The sequence below is a fragment of the Python bivittatus genome, unplaced genomic scaffold (genome assembly GCF_059951505.1).
Source record: "Python bivittatus isolate LINGU-HERP-01145 unplaced genomic scaffold, Pbiv_v1 ctg000700_np1212, whole genome shotgun sequence".
NCBI lineage: Eukaryota > Metazoa > Chordata > Lepidosauria > Squamata > Pythonidae > Python > Python bivittatus.
The window spans coordinates 17968946-17991413 of record NW_028277098.1 but is presented as its reverse complement, the minus strand read 5'-3'; the positions used below and the strand labels follow the sequence as shown (position 1 = coordinate 17991413).

Below are 22468 nucleotides of genomic sequence, written 5' to 3'. Positions count from 1 at the left end.
ATATATGTAGTCTTGCCAATGCGATGCAGGCAAATGTCACTTACCTAGTTATTAAAAATTGCCCTTAGGCTAACATCGTATGTCTTTTTGACAAGATGAATGGTTCCTTTTTGACAATGAATAATTTTCATTTAAAGAAAGTTTTTTTCTAAAGAAAAGACATCTTCAATTAAAGAATACATGCATAAATGAGACTCAGTACTATTAATTGTGTAAGTTATTCACACATTCAGGTACCTGAGTTATCTTTTTACAGCCTTCCAAATGATCATTTTCAAAGCAGTACCTTCTGCTGTATTTCATTGCAGGGAAAATGTCTTGTGTTCCTAAATGTCTGTTGTGATTAATATTGCCACAATAAATACAACCCGTAAGTTGATGCCTCTCAAAAGCTCTGTTACTCTTCTTCGTTGATGACACTTGCATCTTGATCCTTCTTTAAGTTCAAGCTGGCATCCACAAAACTCATGTTAACCTCATAAATATTTTCTTTAGTGGACTCGGTTAGCACATTAAACTACAATTAATCCATTGCCGACCAAGAACTACCAAGGGATTTCTATTTATGAAATCAGCCAAAGCTGATTTTAATTCCAAAAGCTTTGTGATTGATAAAAGTTTTCATCCAAGTCCAACATTGTTTTATATCAGTGACTCTGAATCCCCATTTTGATCAGATGCTTGATTATCATCTAACACAATGAAAGCCTAAGGGGCATAAACCTTTGGTAGGAGCCACAGTGATGCTGCACACTTCATGACATTGTTATGCAAATAACATGGATTATGTAGTTTGTACCCATTGCATCATGTGACTTGTCTTCCTTGTGGACACCCATGTATGTATGTGTCAAGCCCCATGTAGCTGGCAAACCCCAGAAGAACCATACAGATTTCAGAAAGGCATCTTTCATGCTAAGCAAGAGTGAAAACATAATCTTGAAACCCCTAAGAATTCCCAATTCTGCCTTATAGTGAGCCAATTAAGGCAGAATTTCTGGGCCCCATATCTGGGCTGTGTTGGCTCTTCTCACAGAAACCAACCTCCTGCACCGCCTGTTCCCCACAGTCACTCACAACATGTCAGTATATAGAACAGGAAGATATGTAATGGGCTCGTATCCTTCTCTTCATAAGTTTTTGTTATTAGGCAAGAACTCACATGGATTTCAACACAAGACAGAGAACCAGTTTTGAACCAGGACACAAGCGCTGCAATTTGCAGTGTGTTAGTCTTCACAATTATAGATCTTCTACATTTATCAGGAATACTCCCACCATCAGTGTGTCTGCTGGTCTGTAACTATATCAAGACTAGATACCCAGTATATTCTCAGTGATACATTCACAATGTATCCAGACTTTCATTGTTAAATTAGTAGAATTAACTCCTGCAGGATGTGGCAGTGTTCCATGGCTTAGCTGGCTATCTTTACAAAGTAATGGAGGACAGGGCATGTTGGCCACAACATTCGTATAACTGACTGCCAAGTGTAAGAGACAAACTCCAGGAAAATACTGCTTGTGGCATCGGACTTTGTTTTAAAAATAGGGCTGTCCAAATGGACTCCTGGTTTGCCCCAGCAGAGCTGTTCTTATTGAATTCTTATCTATTTAAATGTGCAATATTTTAAGAATACCAGAGTGTTCAAGATTGTGGTAAAGGGAAGGAAATATTACAAAATTCAGGAACTAGTTCATAGAACAATAAGACATTTATTAATTTGACCATGTAGATCATCCTTATGTCAAAAGAATGGTGTTGCATATAAATTAGCAGGAAAAAAATGAATATAAGGTTATTTTCTTTGGAATCTTACTGATGTAGCAAAAACCAATCATTGGACGAAAGATAAGTAACAGAAGAAGAGGAAACAGATTATGTTTATCTAAAATAATGTGTTCAGTCCTCTATCCCAAATGATGAAGGGGAATCCAACTTTATAGCTGAGGAGAAAGGCTATGAAGTTAAAAGGGATTATTTTAGTTCAGCGTTGATGGAAAAGATACAACCTCAAATATAAATATATCAGCTTTACAATGCAAAATACACTGCTAGAAATGTGCAGGAAATGGTTAGAAAGGACAAGTAATCTTTTCTTTTTAAGAAAAGCAAATCAAATCTTTACAAATTACCTGTCTTACACTGTGACTCATTAAACAAGTAATTAACCAGTTTATTAATATATTCACATATTTACATAACATTACAAATTAAAGTACTACCCCAGCTCGCTGCATGAGAGCAGGGTCTGACACAGGGAAAATAAATAGGCATTGCATGGAAATAAAGAAGCAGCAAGGCTTCCAGCCTACTAAATCTTTGGTATTTGAAATATAGCACAATGCAGCATTTCACTTACTCAACACAGGGCATTCAGTGAAGACAAGGAAGAGCAGAGTCCTAACACTTTGCGCACTTATGTAACTCCTCAATGACTGGATTCCCCATTCCCTTTCCTGAAATGAGAAGACTAACGTGTGCAAGGGGATTCACACTGATCACCCAGACCCAACCCGCAATCTCTCTCAAACCACTTCAAGCAGCAAAAGATGGCCCCACCTCCTTCCTTCGGTTGGGGCACACAGAAGGAGGAAAGGCAGGAGAAAGGGGGAGCCATGACACCAAGGGACAGGCAAGTGAGGTGACATTGCTGCCTGTGCTTTATCTGCCACAAATGGAGATGGGCAGTCTCTCCAGATCCACTGAGCATACCGAGTGGCATCTGTCTCTCTCTCTTTATGGAAGTTAATGCAGAAGCTGCGTCAGAAAGCATCTTGGAAGAAACTGTTTAGATATGGCTTCATTTATCCAAGTTCCACTAGACCCTGAGTTGCAAAATATTACCAAACACCAACTTTGTGGCTTTTAAACTATTATTCAAAAATGTTTTGGTCAAGCAACACATTTCTCCAGACCTTTACATTAAGCTGGTTCTCCCTTGCAAGACATATAAACAATGACGACACAGCATAACGCATTTAACTTGCAAACTAAAGGCAAAACCCTGCTCCATTAAAAACAGGCAAATCTCCTGATCAAGCAGTTTTGCCCACTTAAGGATCAGTCCACTAGACAAAGAAGTGCCAAGGTTATATTCCTAGACTAACATTTCAGGACAGGACATGTTATTACATACAATTCTGGAACCACAGATAAAGGCTGTCATTGGTTGCATCAAAATAATGCCCCCAATAAACCATTTTGCACTTCTCAAGACTAAATTATTATCTGCTGGTATTAAATTATGAAGATAAAATTCCAGAGAAGTTCAGAGCATTTCTAACATGGACATCTGCCCTTTCTCCTTTCTCCCTACTAATTTATCATTGCTTGATGACAGACTGATAAACGAATGTGCTACATGTGTTTGCAAATATTCAATAAGCAATAGGCAACCTTTCCGTTAGAAGCAAGTGTGAAGGAAGGAAGAATCAAACCTGTATCTTCTGGGATTATCTAGATACTCTATACAAGCATAGTGGAACAAAGATTTTACAACTTATGTATAATTAAATAACTGGTTCATTTAACATTAAGACAAACCTCAGTGTCTGGGAAAGTCAACTGGAGACTATTGATTATATCTGATCCAGAATCAATCCAGAGTCCCTTTGTGAATCAATAGAGGATAAATGTTTCTTGATTTGCATTTCTAATTGTAGCCTTGCACAAGTGGGCTACCTTTATAGAGGACACACCAGAGGAGCTTCTCTGGGAAATGTGAAATTGAACTATGCAGGAATTTGGATCTTCACAAATTCCAAAGTCTCTATATGAACTTTACCCAATATTTTGTGAGCTTTTATGAGCTGCTTGTGTATTTTCTCATTGGGTATTGTGCTTAAAATGTAAGTCACTACTGCTCAATCTGTTTTAAGAATACCACTTGTGTATTTTTTTCAAAACTAAGGGCTGGAGCATAAACACATCCTCAGAGGCTCTGTTTTTGGAAACTATAAGGGCCTTATTTTGTCCCAATAGCTTAAAACAATGGAAATCTCAGATGAAATATTATATGTGGCCATGGCTTTCAATTTAACCAAACTATGAAACCCAACAAAAGGGAAAAAAAGTTATATCCTTAAGAAATCATTCAGCTCATCTAAAAAAATGGAGGATCGGACACAGTATCATTCACCTGAATTGCTTCTTTTCTATGTAATACAATCACCTTAAGGACCCTCAATGCATTTTGCAAAGCTGTTAATCCTCTGACCCAAGCAAGGTCATAGGAGAGATACCTTGAACATTAGTAGAATTTTTAATAATGGTCAGGGAACATAATCAAACTATTCCCACAGCTTTCTCTATAAAATCGTAGAAATTCTCTTAAATATACAGAATTTAGCATACCGTATGGACTTGTGTATTAAAACCTACAGCTTTGTATGGAATATTCTATGTTAGGGAGCTTTTTCTATAAATTCCTTTTTTCAAACATATCCCACAATCCCTTTTTAAAAATTTGGTTCCATAAAATATTTTAATAAAAGACACTGATAAGCCAGTTAAAACAACCCTGGACTTCAATTCTAAATTTGCCTGTATTCTTTCTCCCCACCACCATTCACTAAATGGCATGCAAATCATGCTGAATTTATGCTTAGTCCCCAAAAAGTGTATTTAGAGATTACAGAACTGGTGAGGTGTGCAATTATTGGCCAAGTTAATTAGTGCCATAAGATATTTCAAGAGAAATAATATTGACCGCATGACTAATGGAATGCTCAAACATTTCTCTCCGGAAGCAGTCATAACTGATAACTGTCATCAGAGATATCAATTAACAGAAAGGTAAAGCTGATAAACTGCTAGACGTATTTAGTATTCACTGTGGATGGAATGAAATGAAGCATTTTTAAAAGAAGTCTGTTTTGAAATGATTTTTCAGGAAGGTGAGGTTAGAGTTTTGTACTGGTCCCCAGTGGTGGGAGGCTGTAAAGCAGCTTCTTTGCACAGCTCTGACTGAGATATTAAAGCTGTCAGCACAACGTCTTCAGGAATTCCAGTGTTAGGTCTGGAAAGTTTCAACAGACAGAAGGGCTGCATTTCAAATACTTAGCAAGATGAAAAATGCTTTGCCGATGCTTCAATGGGGCTTTTAAGGTCCCTGAAATTTATGATCAAAAGTACCAACTGGATCTGAAACTCATTCATCCTCTTCTACATAGGTAGATGGAAACCAGCCCACCTAAATGAGAAAAGAAAGAAAAAAAGAAGCACGTGATCCGATTGGACTTTCTTTGACTCAAGGTACTTTTGTGTATGACCCTCCATTCAAACAGAAAATGATTCAGAACAGTGAGAAAAGGATAAAAAGTGTGCAGTAAACTCATTGTTGTGGCAGAACATTTACTGTTTCTTTGGAGAAATACGCATTTAATCATCAATGGGCCTGACTGAAAATCAGATGTGGTTCTCAGCCAATATGCTTGTTTCAACCTTTTCAGAACGGAGATGGAAACTAAATTCTGTTCCTTCTATGAAAAATAGGGTAGCTTTACCTGCTAACATACTTTCTGGCAGCATGAAAGCATAGCTGCAACCCAACAGATGGGGCCACTTTGCTCCTTTCCCCTGTTGGCTAGAGGGGCAGCGAGCATCTGATGAAGTGTGCGGTAGCTCACAAAAGCTTATGCCTTTTAATAACTTTTGTTAGTCAGAAAAGGTGCTCCCAGGCTTTTGATTTTTTTTTGGGATACCCGACAGCAAAGGAATTTCCTGCTGCTCCAATCATCTTTCCTACGGGATAGGCAAAAGAGAAGCATTCGGTCCCGTGGTGGGGCAGTGGCTGAAACTCCCTTCCCTCTGCATTTCTCTTTCCCTTTCTCCCAAGGGAACACGCACAGTAGTGCTTATACGAGTCAGACCTTCCCATTTCTCATTCTCTGTTGCTAGAAAGAAAGATGTGGTGCGTGCTTTCCTCCTCTAGCTTTTTGTCCAATTCTGGAACGGAGGACAGATGCTGGACTGCTGCAACATCACTAGGGTAAACCCCCCCCCCCCTCTTTAGCTTCAGTGTTAGGAGGAAGGATTTTTGCTTATCCTGTTCACCAGATAAAAGGACTTTGATGGCAGGCAGATTTAGCAAAGAGGCTGTCATTTGAGATAGCCCCTTTCTGAATGAGCCCATTTACACGTGCCTTCATTTGGAAGGTGAGAATTTGGTTCAGAAATGAAGTACAAATTGTTTTGGGCCTTCAATGGAGGTTCTGATTTGTTTTGAAAGGCAAAGGGAAAAAATTCTTATGGTGTCCTTTTGTTAATTTAAGCACATAATTTATGGTTGGAAGATGTGAAATCCCTCTGGATTCAATGGGGTATAGACCCAAACAAGTAGATATAACCTTGCAGTCTAAATTTCAGAAAGACAGCAAAAATGTTTTGCATACATTAATATCAAAATATTCATGGGAAATTAATAAACATTCAGTTCCAATATTCTTAATAGCATATGAATACATTACATAAAAATTAAGAATCAAGAGGAAGAGAGAGAAAGGAACCTACCCTTCCATTGACTTCACCTCTCCACCAGCCATTGGCACTAATTTTTGTGTAAATTTTGACCACATCTCCTTTGAGCAGGGATAATTCACGCATGTCCCTTGCACAGAAATCATAGCGGGCAATGGCTATCCCTAGGACTTTGGGACTCAGCACTGGGGAAAATACAGGAAGGCAACATTATTAGAAGTTTCATAACTGCACCGCATCTGAGTAACATCAGCAATTCTTTCTGTATACAAGTCTAGTACAAGTGCAAGCAGAAGTATTTTTTAATGCAGAAATGTGTGACCTTATGGAACAACATGAATGAAATTCATTCCATTAAATCAATCTTATTGGTTAGATTTTTTTAAAATTACATCTTTCTAAGAAGATCATTTACTGGGATCTCTAAAGATATTCTCTGTACATCTAAGGCTTTTTGCTTCTTCTCTCTCATGGCAAAGGCATTTCTCTAAAGCAGCTGCTTCTTGATGTCAATGAATCCTCCAAAGTTGTAGGAAGAACCAAAAAAAGATAGCACCTTCTTTTTCTCCCTTCTTGATTCAAAGATACTGATAAATGTGACTCCTTGAAACGTGACCATTCTACTGAAATCAATGAGGCATATTTCTAAGGGCAAGATATTCCCCAATGATTCCTAAATAAAATATTTCTGGACTGAGAACACTTTTTCCAGGACATTAATGTAAAGCTCTGGAGTTTCAATGTCACTAAGAAGTACAAAGAAAAACTACAGAATTTACTAACTGAAATCAGTTTGGATTAGATGTTCAAATAACAAATAAAACAAGTTAAAAAGAATTAGAAAAGTTTTCCCTTTGAATGTCTTGCTGTTTCTCTTTAGGAGATTTTAGCACACACAAAAATAACTTTCCATCGAAATCAATTAAGTGTAGGAAAACTCAGGTTGAAGTCCCCTCTAGACCATGGCCTGGATAGGTTTAGCAGTCTCTCAGCCCGAATTATTTCACAGACTGTTCAGCAGCCTTGGCTGCCTTAGAGGAAACTCAGGATACAAATGTACTACAAATGTAAAGATGTAAATGTAATAAATAAATTACATATTTCATGCACTTAACAATGATGTCTAAATGTGAAACCTTGCCCCCATTAAATACAATTAGATACAAGTAACGGCACTGTGTTTATGACTATACCTAAACATACTATAGCTGTAACTTATTTAGAATTATATGCTCAGGCTTAACTGTGTGATAAACTTACTAGTATTAACGAACACACAGGGGAAAGTGGTACAGACATAATATTCTGGATGACAGTATAATTTGCTATTTTCTCTCAGTCATTCCTTCTCATGCTCCTCTTTCTCCAGTGCAGAGCAAGTTCTTTTCAACCATGGCCATTGAGACCTTCCCCAATATGAAGATCCTATTTAGATGTGTTAGACTAGTGTGTGTACACGGTCATATAAGCAACAAATAACATCTCACAGATATATTGTGTTCTATAGTGTGTTGTTTGGTTTTGTCAAAGGTTTCATCAATAATACTGTTATTTTGTGTTTAAGACTTTATGATATGATGTCATATTCTTCTTCACGTCACTGTATAAAGAATAAAGTGTCAGCCATGTTTGAAGTATCATCTTGATTGGAAAGCGTCCTGACTGAACCAGCATCTCCAGATATCAAAATACTCTGCTAACAGCTTCTGGGCCCAGATGCAGCCTCAGTCTGTGTGAATCCTGCTGCAGTGACAGTCACAGCTCAGCTACACAGCAGAAACTGTTGGCAAGAGGAAGGTCAGAAAGCAGAGGTAATGGCTACTAACAATGCTTTGGCAAAGTTCTCAGTAGCTAACCTGACTAACCAGAATTACTAATCTTGGAAGTTTAAAATTAAGATGCTGCTAATAAGAGAAGGCACATGGAAGTGTATACAAGGGGCCACGCTAAACCCCCACAGAGGAGTGGCTAGAGAAAGATCGAAAGGCGCAAAGCACCATCTCCCTTAGCATAGATGATGATCAAATCACGTACATATGCCATTGTGACACTGCAAAAGAAATGTGGGAGGAGCTACATAAAGTACATGAGAGAACAAACCTCAGCAATAAACTATACTTAATCAGAAAGCTGAACCAGATGAAGCTGTGGAAAGGCCAGCATATACAGGACTATAGTAGATGTACCTTAGAAATGGTGGCACACCTGCGAGGCGTAGGAGAGGAAAGAAAAGACTTCCACGTGGCAGCACTACTGCTCAGCAGTCTCCCAGAGAGGTATGAAACACCTGTCACTTGATGCTCGCCCAGATGGTGAGCTTGCACTAGCGTACGTTAAAGGCAAACTTGTGGACGAATACAAGTGCAAAACAGAAAGTGCAAACAGCAAAGGTGCTCCAGAAAAAGAAACCCCGTTAAAAACTAAGGATCGGACTAAAAACTGTAATGTGCAACATGAAACACGTGAATATTTTGTGTGCAAAAAGCCAGGTCATTTAAAGGAAAACTGCAGAGTCTGGAAAGCTAGAATGAATCAACTAAAGAGACAAGCTAACCACCAAAAGGCCAAAAGTGTTAAATTAGAAGACACTTCAGACCCTGAGTCCGCCTTTTCCTCCAAGGAGGGTGCCTCATCATTTCATGCCTGGTGTACTGACTCAGGAACTACAAGTCACATGACCAATGACAAGAATTTCTTCACTCATCTGGACCAAAGCAAACGGAAAGAATTGCCACAGCTAATGGACAGTTTATGGTCTTAGAAGAAGTGGGAGAAGGTTACCTTCACTGCCCTGTCTTTCAAACAGTCACCAGAAAGATACCTGTCAAAAATGTGCTATATGTACCAGCTCTTGAAAATAACTTGTTATCTGTGAAGACACTAACTAAGCAAGGGAATGTAGTTACATTCAGGGGTGACAGCTGTATTATCCCCAAAGGGAGTCACTTACTCCAAAAGGAAAAATCACAGATGACCTGCATCAGCTGGACTGCAGTGAAATGGTTACGGGTGCCAAAGAGGAAAGACAGAGGAACTGTATTCATGCAGGGCACTGTCAGCTTGGGCACAGAAATCCTGAAGTGACAAAAAGACTAGTGCAAGAGCAGCACGCCAGGAGCATAAAAATTGGCCCATGCAGTCAGATAATGAAATGCACTAGTTGTATAAAAAGAAAAATGAAGAAACCCTTTCCAAAAGCCAGCAACAGTACAGCTCAACAGCCTCTGGACCTAATTCACACTGATCTATGTGGTCCAAGAAAAGCTCAGACTCCAGGAAAGAAGAAATATTTGCTCACATTTATTGATGACTACTCTAGGCACGCCATACTCTACCTGCTACACAGCAAGGATGAAGTACCAGAAGTGCTAGAAGAGTATCTTGCCTACGTAAGCAATACGTTTTGTAAAATGCCAGAAATACTTTGTGAAGATAATGGGACTGAGTACACAAGTGGCAAAACACAAGCAATCCTGAGAAAACACGGAATTATGTTCCAGGCTACTGTACCATACAATCCAGAACAAAATGGTGTTGCGGAGAGGATGAACCGCACTTTGTGGGAAAGCGGAAGGAGCATGCTTTTTGATTCAGATAGGCCTACCACATATTGGGGAGAAGCAATTATGGCAAAACAACAGAGAAAACTCCATCCAAACTATGGAATGGAAAGAAACTTAATCTGAAACACATTAAGATTTTTGGTAGTAAAGCCTATGAATCTTTTCCCAAAGAAAAATGTACAAAGTGGGAAACCTATGCTAATAAAGGTATCCTTGTCAGCTACAGTGAATCTCAGAAAGGGCACAGAATCCTGCATCAAAACACCAATAAAGTAACCATCAATAGGAGTGTCATTATTGATGAAACCTCTGTCAGTTTAAAGTTTCATAAAGTGAGATCAGCTGCCCATTCTGAAGAGGAGCCCCAACCACTACAACAAAGCACTGAGATTGAAATAAACACAAATGATAAAAGTACTGAAAAAGAAGAATGTAAACCATCTACACTTTCAGTCAGAAAATCAGCAAGATCCAATAAGGGCATCCCAGCCAGACATTTGTCCTACATGGTCCATACCGTGCCACAGCCTGAACCAGCATATCTTATTTTAACGTTGATCAAATAAACTAACTTTATATTCCTTCCTTTTATTTCTAACAGTCTTAATCTTTAGTTCATTCGAATATTGTTGTAGGATTTGATTTGATTTGGTTTCTTCTTTGTCTTATCACACACAGTTCTTTAAGGCTTCAACAAGCCTCTTTTGTAAATCCAATAGAAAAAAATTATCCAGGTCACTCTCTTGGTTTGTCATTTGTATTTCCTTTTTAAAGTTTAAAACCTCAGCCAGTTTCTTTTGTAAATCCAGTGAAACATCCTTTTCTAAGTCATTCTCTTGGCCTGTCTGTTGCAAATCCACTTTCGATACCATCTCTATTTAGCCAGACAAAATTTGTTCTATATCTGTCATTTCTCAATAACATCTTTTGGGCATAGTCTATCAGACATCATTACTGACAGTGCTGATATTGTAGCTATTTTCTAATTCCATTCTTCAAAAGTCTCCTTTAGTATTTTTACTGTTATAACATTTTGCATCATCTTATAGGTTTGTTAATCTTTCCTCTACCTAAAAACTTTAGTCCCCTCTAGCGTTCAGTTTTTGAAATCCTAAAATTGCTTATCTTTGTTATGTCTTCTAAAAACCAAAACAGAATCTATTTCCCACAAGAAGCCATTTGTTCTTTATAATTTTCCAAAATCGTATTATAAAAGTTTCAATATTCCAATTTTATCTGGACTCTTAGTCAGTTTATAACTTTCTAAGATCAAATCTTATTTAGCTTTTTATTGTTTATTTCAGATTCTTTAAATCCTTAAACTTATTATTAACATTTTCTTTCATTCAGGATTGAAAGCAGACACACCCGGAGTTTTCAAACTTGTCATTCGAAATGTCTCTAATAGCTTAGAAGTAGTTAATGAGCAATTTCCGAAAGTGATTAGCAAGTGAAGTTCGCGAATTTACTGTCCTTTAAGAGTCTCCACCATGATTGTGAGCAAGATGGCTCATCTCCTGGCACTCAGACCCATGGAAATCTGCTGTTCTGTGGATTCCTTGCAGGAAGCAGCTGTCTGGAACACATATGGACAATCTCCCATCCTCTCCTTATCTGAAGAGGTTCTAAGGGACTGGTCTACTCACCAGTTCCTTGGTCTTTGCCATGGTCATCGGCTCTGCTTTTGCAGAGCTGTCTTCAGTTCACCATACCTCCCCCAGAAGTCCAAGATTTGTCTTGATATAAAGCACCCCTAAATGTGGCTGTCTGGGGGAAAGGAACGAAGTATATCCCTAGAATGAGGGATTTTACTTTGGCCTTTGGAAGTGCTATAAACTTTTTCCTTTCACATTGAACACTTGGGAAAAGCTGAAAATATGCTCTAGACTTTGGCAAGAGATGCTAATGTAAGACCACCTTTCTCCATAGTACTCTCACAACAGGAAAGAAAAGAAGGGGAGGGGGAATCTCCATTTCCCCCGTCTTTCTGGCACTTTAAAACTGATTTCTTGAATCCAATAAATCTTCGGAGTGGCTCTTCAACCTTAATGAATGCCACAAATATATTTTCCCTGCTATGTGGGACTAACCCTAGGCCTTTCCCTCTCTTTCTTGAGAGTAAATTTTGAATTAAATGCTAGGTGGTCTCTCCTTGGTAAAATACTTAGCTATTGTTAAATAATGTATCTTAAAATGAAAGACTACACTATCCCTTTCAGTCAGACAAGTTCATGCACAATGCTCAACTATAATTTTTGGCTTAGCAGGATCGGAGAACCCATCCTAAGCAAGATAACATGGTTGAACGTGGTTGATAAACCCCTGTGGATGGATTCAGACATCACACTAAAAACTAACAAATCATATTATGGATCAGTGTTATGTATGAATTAGTTCCTAAAAGTCTCACATAACTGCACATGTGATTTCAATGAATCTCACTTTTCTATTTGTTTTAAATGCTAGCATAGTAATCTTTCTTACTGATTTTGGAGAAATGTTTTGTATCTGCCTGATGTAAGGTTTACATTAATTTTAGTTCTCAATTAGATTGCAATTATCCATATAAAGAGAGCCAGTTTGGTGCAGTGGTTAAGGCAGCAGGCTAGAAACTGGGAGACTGTGAGTTCTAGTCCTGCCTTGGACACAAAGCCAGCTGGGTGACCTTGGGCCAGTCACTCTCTCTCAGCCCTAGGAAGCAGGCAATGGCAAACCTTCTTTGCCAAGAAAACCGCAAGGACTAGTCCAGGCAGTCACCAGGAGTGAAAAACTGACTCAAAGGCATCAAAATCTATATAAGACTCTGAGGTTCTTGGCTTTAGATGCCCACAGTTCTATGAGAGGAAGGATAATTGAAAAAAAAAAATAGTCACTGTTCTCTTATGTAGCTTTTTCCTATTATATCTGATTTTGAGTTCCCTGTCTAAATATGCAAAGTATAAAAATAATAGAATTACTGAAAACAAATCAGTAATACAAAGCATTAAAATCTGCCAATGAACACAATTCTAAAAAGTTTCAGGGATAAAATAACTTGCATACTATAATTTGCAGATTGGTAGACAGAGATAGTCACAAATACACACACACACACACACACACACACACAGAGTTCCCCATCAACACAAAATTCACTGAACAATGGAATATGGACCAAAGCTACGTCTATTAATTTTAAGGTACAGGGATAACAATTTTGGAAGGGAGCTACCACGCTGCTAAAGTTAGGAATATAAAGCAAACACATTTGAACCCAAATCCTTTCATCATAGCAAAAATACTTCTGTGCGAACGTCTATACTTCACAGGCATTCAAACTCTACCTCCCACCTACATAAAAAGTATTCACAATTAGCAGTGCTTTTTTCTCAATTTAAAACTGAATATTTATAAAAATGGCATCCAAACAGAAAAATATACAGACAGCTATGATAAAAATCACCATTTATACCCCCAAATTGCTGCACATGCTTTTGTGTCATATTTTATTATGGGCTTATATGGTACAAAAATGCATTATTTTACACACTGTGTGAGCCTTCCCATAACAGTAACAGATACTGAAAAAAATAATATCAGTACACACTTCAGTGACCAAAATTGAAATGCCTAAGATGAACTCATACCCTGAAAACAAATTCTGCTCTTTTTTGGGGGGGTCACTATAGAACCTAATGCATAATCCTTTTAAGCAGCTGGTATTATAAATATGCTTACAAAACTAGAAAAATGTTTTAGGGAAACAGAAAGGAGGGCAGTAATAGAATCCAATATTTTATATTAACTTACATTATGATACATACTGTCCACATACATTCATTAAACCAACACCTGCACAAAAATTGTCAAATGCCATAGCTCTTTCACTATGTCATGTTACAAAACATATACCAACAATGACAGGAGAAAAGCAAGAAGAAAAAGAAAAGGAGCTACAAGAATTCACACAGGCAAAGCAAGAAAAACATTATATAAATGATTACTGAAATCAGGCAAGACATTGTCACTGATGTTCCAAAATGGAACAAGATTTGATTTGGCTTGATTTAATTTAATTTAATCTAATCTAATCTATTGAGCATTCTGTTTCCCACAGCAGCCAGAAAGATGTATTCTGGAAGGCCAACAAAAGGAGATCAAAGTTTGTGCCCAGCATCTGTCCTCTGAGATACCACTGGCTGTATATGTGAAGCTTCTATTTAGGTTTCTCAGTTGTCAGTGATCTTCACATATTCACTTAATTCCCATATAAATGGTTATCTGTCCAAGTAGGTCACAAGTATGGAGACCCCCCTCTGCTTATGGAAAGCTCTACCATGCAGGGAGGGCATACATCTCCGAGGCTGAAGTTATATTCACAGAAACATCTGGAGCTATACAAGTACTGCCCATCATGTTTTGCCACTGTTAGGACTCAAACAAACATTCCAAAGACAAGATGGAAGAGCAGATCAAAGCTTCTTCATCCATCCCAGGATTATTTCCATCTAGCCAGACTGGAGCTTGTGCAGCTAATTTCCCCATCACAGGAATAAACAAAGGTGAATTTTAAAAAGAAAGAAAATTTGGGTAAACAAATTAAGTTTCCCATCCCAAAGCACACAGCTGAGCATCTGGTCAGTGCATTCACTGTGAGTTAGTAGCATCATCACATCTTGTGATAGAAAGCATAAAAAAGTGTTGCATGAAAAGTTATTTTCCTTGATCTGCCTGAATGGGAACACTCACTCTGACTCACTGTCTTCTCCTATTAACATTGGACATTGCCAGATGTGGCTTTAGATCCATGTGAGAAGGAAGCAAGTTGCACCTATCATCAATTAATCCAGTGTATTATAATATACTTTCCATCGGATTGAGTTCTAGCTTCCTCTGGTTACAATGAAGAGGATTTGTGAAACAGGGAACTTCACAAGCAGGTCTGGTACTTCCCATCATGTTCTGATTTAATCAGCCTCCATTTTCTGTCCTACACATCATAAAGCTGGGATTCAGAACTGAGTAAACTATTCATCTACCTAAATATAACGCAAGAGATTTGATACCTCTATTTCTTGCAGAAAAAAAGTATTATTTCCTTTTAAGACACAAATGTCTTTAGAGAGCAACTTTTGGCACAATGAGAGAAGTGAATAAGGGAAACACAAATGCATAGAAGGATGGATAAAATTAACTTATAGACAATGCACATGCAAAATTACTGTATATGGAAAGTATTCTTCCCTCTTGTACTTTATCCAAAAATGCTTTGGCAATAAGGCTTTTAAGGGATGGGACGAATATTTAAATCACAAAAGCATGGCACTGAAAATAGAGTAAAACAATTTAAGAATGTCAATAACTGCGCATAATATAATCATTATCTTAGATTAGATTTTGCTTAGTTTTGATTCTGTAACTTGGCCACTTTTACCAATATTCTGAAAACATAACATTCCAGACCAGGTTTTGGCACCCCCTGCATAGCTGGCAGAACATTTAGATGACCTTCTTGAACGTAAAAGGGCAAGATCACATGGCAGCCCACCGCACTCACTTTTTCACGTGCTTTAAACGTTCTCCAGCCAGGCAAGAGCTGCTGAGAGTAAATCGCTTTCATGTGGCTCGGATAACACGTCTGTAAACCATGGTTGTGTTTTAAGTCAAATTATGTTCCAGGGGTGGGAAATGAATCCGTCCCTTCCCTAGCTTGCACCGCACATAGAAACTGAAATACCAAACTTGCAAAACAAGCAAATTGAGAATAAATAGAAAGCAGTAAAGCAGTACCTGACCAGAAAGGAGTGGAGGAAGGGGGGACAAAGCTGTAGTCTGGCAGAGTTACAAAAGAAAACCCACAGAACAAAGAAGGGTCTTAGAAAAAGGAAGAAAAAAGAGAGAAGCAAAATGACATTGTACAATTGGCAAGAATAGTATTGAAATATTCTTTTCACTTACATCTGTTTTAAGAAGAAACAAACATTTTCTTGGCTGTTTTACAGTTGTTTTTTTTAAAAAAAACCTCTTACCTGCTTAGAGGCATAGTTTACTCCTCTGCTTTGGCCATTTCACCCCCTCCTGCAACTTATTGCAAAAGGATGCAATTCATTTTTGGGCACATGCTTATGCCTCCTATATGCTGAAGCGGCAATCATTTTAGCAAGCAACTGTAGTTTGGTAGCTCTGTGTCAAATTAATGCCTCAGATCTCCAGTCAGCCATGAAGTTCCCTGGGCAACCCTGGATCAGCCATAGCAAACTGTGAGGATAACAATGGGTTTGGAGAAGGAGCATGCATCTCATCTTGAATTCATCTCATCTGAAGGAAGTGTTGGGTTTATTTTATTTCCATACCCCACAAAGAGTTGTAAAGGATGAATGAATGGGTATTTTCAATACTAGTCTACATGGCATGCTGGCAAAATGTTGGGACTTGCAGCTGCTTTTAAGTTCTAAAAACATTTAGAAATAGATATGGAATCCTCCCTAGCACATGGACCATTTAGTATCATGGGGGGCAGCATCACTGAGATAGAAAAAAATTGTCATGAGATGCGCAAATGCATCTCCTGAATCACTTTTATTCTCTCAACAGCCACAAAGCAGGGATATTAACAAGGGCAACTTGCAAGGCTTTGTCAAAGATCTTAAAGATTATGAACTAGTTAGTGTATTTTAATACAATAAGCAGAAGAGTTGACCAAGTATTTGCCCATGCACGCACATTCTTTCTTGTCCCTTAACGCTGCTGTGATAAAGCTAAGGTGTTTCTAACAATCGTTTCCTAATTCATCTAAACTGGAAAATCACGGACATCCATTTCTGAACAAGCATGGATACTAAACCACACTTTGGAGTTGTTTGATTGATTGTGAAACTGGTCACTGGGAGGTTGGATCCACGCTTAGTCAAAGTAATCACACGGAATAAATGAGATTTAAAAGTGTTGATGATTTCAATGGCTAGCCAAAGTAAGTTCAGTCTGATCTGATTCATTGTTTCATATTTTGATGAAATAGGAAATTATACTAATTCCTGATCTGATGGGGAAGGGAAGAGTAATGGAAGTGGTCATGTAAGCAAAATATTTATTAATATCTCAGCTTATTGAGTAGCTCCACACCTAGCCAAGAACTACAACATTCAACCATGAATCTTATTGGCTATTGGGGCAGAAACTTAATACTATAACATCTTCCTGCTGCTTCCAGTTTATCAGAAAGCAGATTATCCCTTCCCCAAATTAGCAGGCAGTGGGGCATAAGAAAATCCAACATCCATCTCCCATTAGCAACAATTCACAGTTTTCAATACAGAAGCCATCACCATATTCTGTTATTACCGATAGGGTTATAGCACAGAAACATAATTATGTCTGTTTATCATACAATTAAGCCTTCCCATTTACAGAATTTAACAAAAGGTCCAGAAGGAATTATCTTCTATCAGTAGCATGTTTTTCCATTTTAGTTTGTTGAAAAGAAGTTATAAACAATACTGTTCAGGATGAAAAGATGGAATAACTTGGGAGCTGGGGACCGACTCTTTAGAAAGCCACTGAAACTGCCAGAGGAAATACTAATTAGCTATTGATTAGTTTATCATATTAGTTCTTCACCTTGTGGATTGTTTATTAATGGGAAATTGGTGCTATAGGTCCCTTCACAAATGATCTATGGGTGAGAGGACTTGATGCTAGTTTAAGACAAGCTCACAGATTTGTTGGTCCTTGTGAAACAATTGCAAATAATTGTGCTGTGGCTTTCATGTTTATAATTCTTGCACTATAGTCTATCTGGCTGATAAATCAACCTATTTATTTAATATGTGGGGGAATTTTGAAAAACCAGGTTACAGTGTAACCTAGAGTGAAAGCTGAAGGACGAGAAAGAGTCTCAGCCCTATTTCAGTGTCTGCAGCTGAACTATTTAACAGCTTGCTGCTTCAGTGCACTCCCTTATTTGTTGTGTGTCCAGAATGCCAGAAAACACGATGTTGACATTATCTGCCTTTACTACTTGAAGATGAACGAATATATGATATTTGTATCACACCAACCCAAGAAGAAAATAAAACACCAAGCTGCTATGCCTCTAATCCTATAGCAAAGTGATGCAAGATCAGTAAGAGGTAATATATAAAACTGCAAAGAAAGAACATGTATACGCTCATTAAGCACTAAAAGAATGCATTACAACTTCCAGAATGATGCCCAGGTTCATTACAATGAAACAGACATTGGCAAAAAATGTAGAAAAGTCTATAATAAAACAAGGAAATCTTATCTGGGGGAAATGAAAAGAAAGTACTAAATAGTGAGGGTTTGTTTTTTTAATTGAAGTTCCAGTTGTGTTCCGCAGAATTAAACAACTGAAAATGAAATCCTATGAAGTCGTGGGGAGACTTAATTTTTGTGAACATGCAAAGACTTGAACTATCGGTTTTTATATATGAAACTTTTTCTTGCTGTTGATGCCATCAGATCATTATTTAATTTGGAAGTGATTGCTATAAGGGATGGAAGAATTGGCTGCCTATGTCCTTTCAGTGAAACAGCCTGAAACTTTCCCTGCAAGCTTGGTTTCCCCCCACCCCACCCCAGATGAGGACTGCTGTTCCTAGGTAATAAGATCACGATGTTCAAGAGGAAAGAAGTGCTCCTTGGGAAAATAATGTTGTATGAGATTTAAAAATCCATGTGTTATATTGGTGAGGAAGAAAAAGAACAGGGCATTGAGAAGTGAAATGGATAGTCAGGAGATTCCCAAGAAAGAATTTGAGGGAATAAGTTGTCCCAGAATAATAGAATTGGGTGAAGAGTATATGGGAACCTGCAAACTATTTACACACTCTCTCAATCCCCAAGCTGAGAAAGCTCGACATAACATCTTTCCCTCCGTATTGGTGCGGGGCAGTTTTGCTAACATTCCATTAACAGAGTGTCCCTGCCCTTGCATTGCTAATGAGATAGAAACAATCAGCCACGTCCTACTACACTGTATGTTTTACAAGGCCATTTGGGCCAAATTTATTTTACCCCTATTATGCAACTATGCTGGAAGATTGGACAAGCACCTGGTGAAGATGCTTTTAGAAGATCTGAAACTCTACATCACCTGCTCAGTAGCTACGTTTGGTGCTGCTGCAACAGAAATTAGGCAAAAGCTGATGCAGGGATAACTTTATTGGGGTTTTTTTTCCCTTCAGTTTCATCATGTTGCAGTTTTATAGATTACAGTTATATAGTTAAAATACTATCGTTTTGGTTTTAGGAACTATTTTGTAATGGTTTTAGGTTCACTGTGCTCTAGACTTCAATTGTAGTTTTAATGTTAAACATATTATGTTCTTGAGAATAACTGGTCTTACGGGGTGTGTGATGTAATATACTATTATGCTAGTTTCTTCTGCCTCTTGAAGTGTTTTTTTGGTTTGAGGTTGTAGCTTTGTATTTTCTATTTGTTTGTATCTTTGTTTATTTGGTGCTGGTCATTGACCATTTACAGATTACTGTATATATATACATGCATATATACATGCAGTACATAAAGGAAACTAGTTATGCAAGCAGAATGCTGTGTTTCAATGCAGCACAATGTTTAAGAAGACAAAATTTTAAAAAAGACGACAAGGGGAAGATTTATTAATATATAGTTTAATTCATAAACTGACCTCAAAACATCTTAGTCCTTTTTTCCCCTGAGCCATTCTTTAACTTCCAATGAACGTGTCTTATAATTAGTATTTTCTTAAAAAAAAAAATCTGAAATATAGGTTTCCTGCTCTTCAATAAATAATTCCTACATGGGTTTTCAACATGTATTATTTAAGTTTAAAATGTTCTCACATTGGACACTTCTATATGTTTTATTGTTATTGTAATTCTATCTTTCTGGAAAATTACATCATTTGCATTTTGGGAAGAAATTAATTGTCTGAAGGAACTAAATCCAAATTTAGAAATAGTTTTTGAGCTGCAAAGGCTCTTCCTGCAAAGTGTACTGATTTTAGGAATGTAGGAATAATTTGATTTTTCAGGAATGAAGAAATTCTGTGGAAATGTCATTTACTCACATAATTTCCTCCATGATTATTTTAACTACCCTCTAACAGATTTTACTGGCTCTCTCCATTTTTGTCAAGATATGTGGTTGATCGTGTGAGTGCGTCCTCACTCTGCAGCCAAGACTGGAGGTGTTCATTGTCCAAAGATGGACTTTTCTGATTGACCTTGTTTCTTCCATTGTGCACACTCCTCCCCCAAATATGTGATACATTCTCTCTCCTGCCAATGCTACCGGTTGCTGTTTTCTGATGAAGAATCTCTTATAATCATTCCATAGATATTAAGCATACCATTTCCCTAGTCATTGGGTGTATAAGGGTTGGCTTGAAGGGGGACAGGCCCCATTCAAAATACTTAATGGCACAGCTTTGACGCCCCACTCTTAAACATTTCAAAATATCTCCCTGTCTTTAATGGGCACTTAGAAAGGATCTGAAATTATCCATCTGCTTCTCAGTAATTTAGCAGTGTATTAAGGGGGCTTACGTATGTCTACATGATATGAGAGGAGCACGATTTTTAATCTTCTACCATTATTTTCAGAAATTTCTGTTGCTCATAAAATCTAAACTATCCAATTCCACTACTGTGAAATGTGGCATCAATCACCAGTGGCTATAGTTATCATGAGTCAAGGAAAGCCAAAGAACAGATGCCCTCAGCAATTTTAAATCAGTTATCAGTACTAGTATTCATGCTTTACCAAATATTAAGAACAGGATAGGTCACCTATGTCAAACTCCACACTACTGATTTTTGCAATAAATTATAAACATATACAGATGTAAATGTGTGTATCTCTGTCCAGCCCCCATTTTGTTACCCTAAAATAAGTCATATTTAGGAACACTAATAAACAGCATTGTAGAGGAAATCATTCTGACCTTAAGCTTCTTCAGAAAAACTCTGTATTATAAGGCTGTGGTTTTAAACAACAAGAATAATTCATTTAAATGCCAAATGGCAAATCTGAATTACATGTTTATTAATTCATGTAGCCGAAAGCAGCTTAGCCAATGCAAAATGCCTGTTTACAAATCAATTGCTCACTTACATTTTTAATAGATGTTTGAGCAGCAATTTGATTTAAGGAGAGGCAGTCAGGAAGTCTAACTGGACCTGTTCATAAACCTGTCAGCAGATGCTGATTCTGCTTAGCTGCAGAAAAGTCTGGCTAAATGCATTATCATATTAATAGGTTATATGTCAAAAATGCAAAATGAAGACGTTTTCAACTGACTTTCATTTCTGTGTTATTAAAACAACAACAAATGGTAATGCTCACAGTTGCTACTTGCTCTGTGGCTCCTTTGTTCCAATGTATTTTCAGACTCCTTATATGGGTACTGAAGAGTTGTATCCAAACTTCTGAAGCCTTCTTTGAGAGAGTGATGTTTGTAATATTCCACAAGTTCCTTCCAGAATACAAATATATAGATAGACATTAATAATAATTTCTCTCAAACTTTTATTGCAAAGGTATTTGATGACATTTGTGATCAACACCAGAAGGCATCTTCCATCACGAGACAGAGATTTGCTGCAGGGAGAGTATAATTCGATGGGAAGGGGAACAAAAAGCGTTAAGCAAACGAATTCCACAAAATGTCCCATACCTATTATGAAACTGCTGCTTGAATGTCAAATGGGCTGTTTTGAGCATTTTGGAAGTGCTCCAACCTCAGATTAAAGTGTTGAAGCTCAGAGCTTCACAAGTTCAGGCTTGAAGTGCTTCCAGCAAGCTCAGAATTGCCCACTTTGCTCTGAAAAGGGCATTTGGCAAAATTTTACACTCTAAATGTTTTGAACACATCCCTAATGAGTTTTGATTCATTCATGAAAGTTGTTGCCTGTTCATAGCTGTAGAAATGGACATTTATTCATGCAAGGCTGGCCTAGTTCTTATCAAAAGATACTGTACGAATTAAAACAATTTGAATGGTATTATCAGCTTTAAACACTTTTTATATTTAAAAACATCTACACATAAAAGCAACTACATTTTGGATGGATTAAAACAGAACTTTCTCCCTATATCTGGATTTTAATGCGCATGGGAGTATACAATCATGTGGACAAAAATCCATCCTTTGTTCATGTGGACAACAGTCCCAACACAAATTTATGACTTTACCTAATATGTTAATTAGCGTTTGGATCTTCATGTACATATATTTGCCCATTGTTATTATCCTGGTTATTCCTTTATTCTTTTAATACATATATGAAGCATTTTGCTTACACATGTTTACACACTTGTTTGCACACAGAAACATAATCACTCTGAACTGACCTGCAAATAAACACATGGAAACAGTGGCAACCACACTGGGAAAGAGCTAGAAATGTGAGCAGCTATGTTGAAGCTCCTATTTGCCCA

At 37.6% G+C, this 22468-nt stretch overlaps 1 protein-coding gene across 1 annotated transcript in view; it reads right to left on the bottom strand.

Annotated features, from left to right (window-relative positions):
• Positions 1–1702: 1702 nt before the first annotated feature.
• VAV3 (vav guanine nucleotide exchange factor 3) overlaps positions 1703–22468 on the bottom strand; it is a 192427-nt gene continuing 171661 nt past the window's right edge. Inside the window, exons 25-27 of the mRNA XM_088153533.1 lie at positions 21374–21503; positions 6515–6666; positions 1703–5195 (exon numbers count right to left, since the gene is read on the bottom strand). Coding sequence (XP_088009659.1) covers positions 5154–5195; positions 6515–6666; positions 21374–21503 — 324 coding nt within the window. The 3' untranslated portion in view covers positions 1703–5153. The remainder of the gene's footprint in view (positions 5196–6514; positions 6667–21373; positions 21504–22468) is intronic.